Source organism: Eucyclogobius newberryi, unplaced genomic scaffold, assembly GCF_026437365.1.
Source record: "Eucyclogobius newberryi isolate DKJ021-1_F unplaced genomic scaffold, fEucNew1.0.hap1 SCAF_21, whole genome shotgun sequence".
Taxonomy (NCBI): Eukaryota; Metazoa; Chordata; class Actinopteri; order Gobiiformes; family Gobiidae; genus Eucyclogobius; species Eucyclogobius newberryi.
Genome location: NW_027315846.1, coordinates 24,426,816 through 24,431,467, shown reverse-complemented (window position 1 = coordinate 24,431,467; position 4,652 = coordinate 24,426,816). Strand labels below are relative to the sequence as shown.

Here is a 4,652-nt window from a genome sequence, read left to right as displayed (position 1 = left end):
GGCACCCAGCATGCACCCAGCATGCACCCAGCATGCACCCAGCAGCACCCTGAGGCACCCAGCATGCACCCAGCATGCACCCAGCAGCACCCTGAGGCACCCAGCATGCACCCAGCATGCACCCAGCAGCACCCTGAGGCACCCAGCATGCACCCAGCATGCACCCAGCATGCACCCAGAGGCACCCAGCAGCACCCTGAGGCACCCAGCACTCAAATTTTCTCTAAAATGTGCATTTATTTTGACGATCTATGAGGGGAACGTGAGCTTAAATAGATCATTTAAAAATGTGTAAACAAAAACATGTGACATCTGAGTCTGGTTTGAACACATTTACTGTTGGATTTGACATTATTTGCGTATTTAACATGAGATTAAGAGACATTTAGCATTTTGGTTAAAGATAAAATCTTGTTTTTTAGGTTTTACTGGACAAATACTTACAGAAATGTTGAGCCCACTATAGTTTTTCCACTTCATTCACTGATATATTACAGATTCTAACACAATTTTGAGGCTAGAAAATAGTATTGTTTCTGTACTTTATAACAGAATAGCAATTTAGTTGTCATTTCTAGCCTGGAAAATCAAAACTGTTGCTTATGTTTTTAAGTCTTAAAATTATAGCTTAGTTTTGGTTTACTTAATTTGGCCTCAAGTCTTCACTCACAGCTTTGACACAGATCAGACTTGAGAAAAGGAGGTCAATTGTATGCAAATGTATGTAAATAGTGAGGGATTAATTTACAGACGCTTATTTTGTATCCACTTTGATTCCGTGATTTATTCAAACTTGCAATAATTGTACATTTTACTGCAAATTTCAATGTGACAAAATATTTGAATGGGACAAATATTCAACTTTATAAAAATGTACTTGATCAAAGACCATGTTGTGTTTAATGTTAAAGTAGCATTATAAATCCTACAATTTCACAAGTAAATTTGAGCATAAAACATAAAACGATTTGAACAGTCCCGATTGTTGACCGTCTGTTTGAAATCCAAATTACATTATGAACCATTTTAATTTAAATGTGAAGTGATTTAGTTTATTAATTTATTCCGTCTGGTCGTTTTGTGAACTGGAAAAAGAAAAAGCAGTGCAACTAAACCTCAAGCTAAAAATACTCCAGAAAGATTTCCTACAAAACTGCAGAGTCACCACATTTTGATCCAGGGTTTGCTTAAAACATCTCCCAATTTTATTCAATCTTACAAATGGTGAAAAACAAGAAAACTTCATTTACAATGGGTCATCTGTTAAAAACATCAGTCATTTAGGTACATCTCAGCCATAAAAACAGTAATATCAAAGTCTATACAGCGTGCATTACTTACTATGGTGGAGTCTAAATGGAAACGTGACGAGCACCTACAGCTTTTCGGACTAAATCTACTTTTGTTCAATATAGTCGTGTCCACAGGATCGCGAGTTGTAAACAGCTGTGCACTGCAAAAAGACAACACTTAAGACAGGTTCTTTTTTTTCCAGAATTAGGTTGTTCCCTTTTAAATATCACATGTGTCTTGACGTTGCATGCACAGCTTTTGTTGCTACATCCAATTGGCCAGCACCGAATACTTGGATTAAATATGTCAAATTCAGCAACGTGTCACACAATCATGGTTTCATGTAGAAAAAACACACACACACACATTCACAAACGCACACGCCCGTTCATCCGCGAGCAGGGCACCCGCGGGAGCAGCACCCAAGCACCCATCCGCTCGGACAGTCACTCTGAAGATGAGACAACAGTAAACAAACACCAAAAACTGCAAAACTCACGTCGGCACAAGTTTCAATGACTCAAATTCACTATATTGATCTTGAGCGGAGCAGATATTTTACCAGAGCTAGAATTATGGAACGCATTCCATTTGTAGATGTGTTTTTCCTTTTAAATAAGAAATAATTCTAGCTGTAGTAAATAAACCTAAATCAGCCAAATTTGGATAAATACATATTTAAGTCATGAATGTGGAGACGCTCGTCTGCAGGAACAAAAAACAAACAAAAAAGTCCCTGGTTTTAGACAAGTCCTTCCATTCCTTCCTTCAGCAGCTCGGGATCCTTCGTCAGGTGCAGGAGTTACTCTGTGGCAGGTGCAGGGGTTTCTGGGCTGGCTGCAGTCTCGGCCTCGGCTGGAGCAGGCTCGGGGCTCTTCTCTGCAGCAGCAGGCTCCTCTGTCTTGGCCTCTTCTTGGGGACTGGCCTCCTCAGCTTTAGGCTCTGGAGCAGGTTCTTCTGGGGCGGCTTCAACAGGTTTGGTTTCCTCAGCTGGGGCCTCCTCAGTGGGTTTGTCGCCCTCCTCCGCAGCAGCAGATCCCTCTTCTGCATTCTCCTCAGACTCTTTCTTGGTCTTCTTGAAGGAGAAGCCGCTCAGCTTGAAGGAGGGCTTCTTGAAGGAGAAGCGCTTCTTCTTCTGCTTGTCATCGCTGGTGGAGGGAGTGACCTCTTCTTCTGGTTTGGGGGTCTCTCCATTGGTGGCAGCTGGCTCCTTCTCAGCCTCTGCGGCCTCTGCCTTCTCTCCGTTCTCTTTGGGGGCCTCCTCAGTGGGAGTGCTGCCATTGGCTTGGACGTCCTTGGCCTCTTGGGCAGTGGGAGAGGTGTCTCCATTGGTTTTGGCGTGGCCATTCTCCTGAGAGACAAATACAAGCAGGTTAGGACCATCTTAATGAAGGCATTTCACATAAAACCACAATAGTCTCTTCACTATCACACACAGCATTGTTATCCAAGAGCCTACATTTCTCATAAACGTTGTCCCAGAATCATTCGTTTATTGGCCGTGCAACAAACTTAAATTTAAGCCTTGTCCTCCAGCTCCACGTTCTAAAACAGGTTAAATGGGCCATAATGAGATCTCAATATGGAACAGCCATGTTTAAATGGCCCAGTGGATCCAGACTAGATTTGGTCCAGGCTCGTGCAGCGGCTGAAGGCCTAGGCTGGGCAGCCAATGGGGAAAAAGGCTGAAAACTGCAGTAACATGTGTTACCAGGACAGTGACGTCATAGACACAGCTCAGGGCGCAGCACCGCTGGCTCCCGCCAGAGGGCGCTCCCAGCACGTCCATCAAACACACTCAATTTGGACAATTTCATCACTAAATTTCAAAACCACATCATTCTAAATGTTGCTTTAGGTTGACTGTTTGAAGCCGCTTCTGCGCGCACGCGGCTCCGGTGCTTCTGGTGACAGTCGTGTGCAGGGGCCTCGCAGTAAACGTGGCTCCTTTCTTCAATCTGACAACAAAGGCGTGGTGAGCTTTTTAAAATGGCCATGCCTCTGATGGCGTCATGGAGCCGCTGCACGCATCCCCGACACTAACCCCGTCCTCAGACCCCACTGAAGCACAAATGTGACCGTGGGCGACACGCACCGAGCCCCCCAGAGTCCACCAGGCAGACAAAGGGCCCGGCTCCGCACAACAGGTCACACACGGACCGCTTCAGCCGTGAATGAAAAGTGCATCAAACCTGTGCAAACACTACAATAAACCCTGCACCCTCCGCGCACCCTGCACCCTCACCCTCCGTTCACCCTCACGCGCCCGGTGCAAACATGTGGCCGGGCACTTTCACCGGGCGGACGTGGATGCGCCCCGCGGACATGGAGGCGCACACGCCATTGTACGCGACCCGCACCGAGCCCCGCACAAACCCCTCATCCCGCACTCCCGGTACCTGTCCGTTTGCCTTGGCGGCGACCACGGCTGCTTCCGCCGGCTTCTCCACCGCAGCCTCGTCCTTCGCCGCGCCTTTGGACGTCTGTGCTCCCATGCTTTTTCCTGTCTCGCCCCAACAAAGGGAAAGCCTGCCGATCAAATGAATGAACAAAGAGCGCAGATTCAGCAGCTGTGGCCCCGCAACGATCCGGCGGCAGAGGCGGCGCGGCTGTGCGTGAAGGCGAGACGAGGGCGAAAGGACGCGAAAAGGAAAACGAGGATTGAGGCGATGTATTTTTTCCTCGAGCAGGAGTTACTTTGGAAGTGGAGAAATTGGCCCCGCCGCAAATGAGATGCGGAGTACAACGCCCAAGTCCGCAGATGAATGGGCACCGGGGCTATGACGACAGACGCAGCGGCCCTCAGCCAATCAGGAGCCGCGGAGCCGGCTGCGGGGGGCGCGAGCGGGGGTGGGGGACAATGGGAGTGTGGGAGAGGGGGACAACAACATGGCCACACTGTCCGGCACCCGGGGACTGGACCTGGGACTGGATCCGGGGCCGTAGTGGGCCGGGGGGCCTCTGTGGGTGCTGTGGGTGAATGAAAGGGTCCAGAGGAGAGCGCCGCGCGGCCCTTCATCATCTTCACCCTCCTCCTCCTCCTCCTCCTCCTCACACTCACACTCACACTCACAGGTTTAATGGCTGCCACCGGGACATGAGGCTCGTGCCAGTCTGAGCTGATTCTGTGTCAAACAAGTGCAACTGGGACATTGTTTCCATGCAATCTGACCGTTATCTGATTTCTGTGATAATCAGATTATTGAAATGACATGTAAACATAGTGACATTTGATGTATTTATTTCTGATTATGCAGAGGAAAAGATGACAAAAACTAGATAGTGACTTCCAACAGCTCAGTTACACTAACAATCCATTAGAGTTGTCTGATTATTTTAGTTTTAAGAGTTATGTTTGT

At 47.8% G+C, this 4,652-nt stretch overlaps 1 protein-coding gene across 1 annotated transcript; it reads right to left on the bottom strand.

Moving 5' to 3' along the window:
• Positions 1–1,169: 1,169 nt before the first annotated feature.
• marcksb (myristoylated alanine-rich protein kinase C substrate b) lies at positions 1,170–3,874 on the bottom strand. The gene is made up of 2 exons (XM_072457502.1): positions 3,693–3,874; positions 1,170–2,644 (listed from the first exon to the last, which is right to left on the bottom strand). The coding sequence occupies exons 1-2, from the start codon at positions 3,786–3,788 to the stop codon at positions 2,096–2,098; spliced, it is 645 nt and encodes a 214-aa protein (XP_072313603.1). The 5' UTR covers positions 3,789–3,874; the 3' UTR covers positions 1,170–2,095.
• Between the last annotated feature and the right edge of the window lie 778 nt (positions 3,875–4,652).

Bases quoted from the DNA above. Each gene is read 5' to 3' on its own strand.
- marcksb (XM_072457502.1), bottom strand. From the start codon at position 3,788: ATGGGAGCACAGACGTCCAAAGGCGCGGCGAAGGACGAGGCTGCGGTG. The intron at 2,645-3,692 runs GTACCGGGAGTG...TTTGTCTCTCAG, and splicing joins CCGCCAAGGCAAACGGACAG to GAGAATGGCCACGCCAAAAC.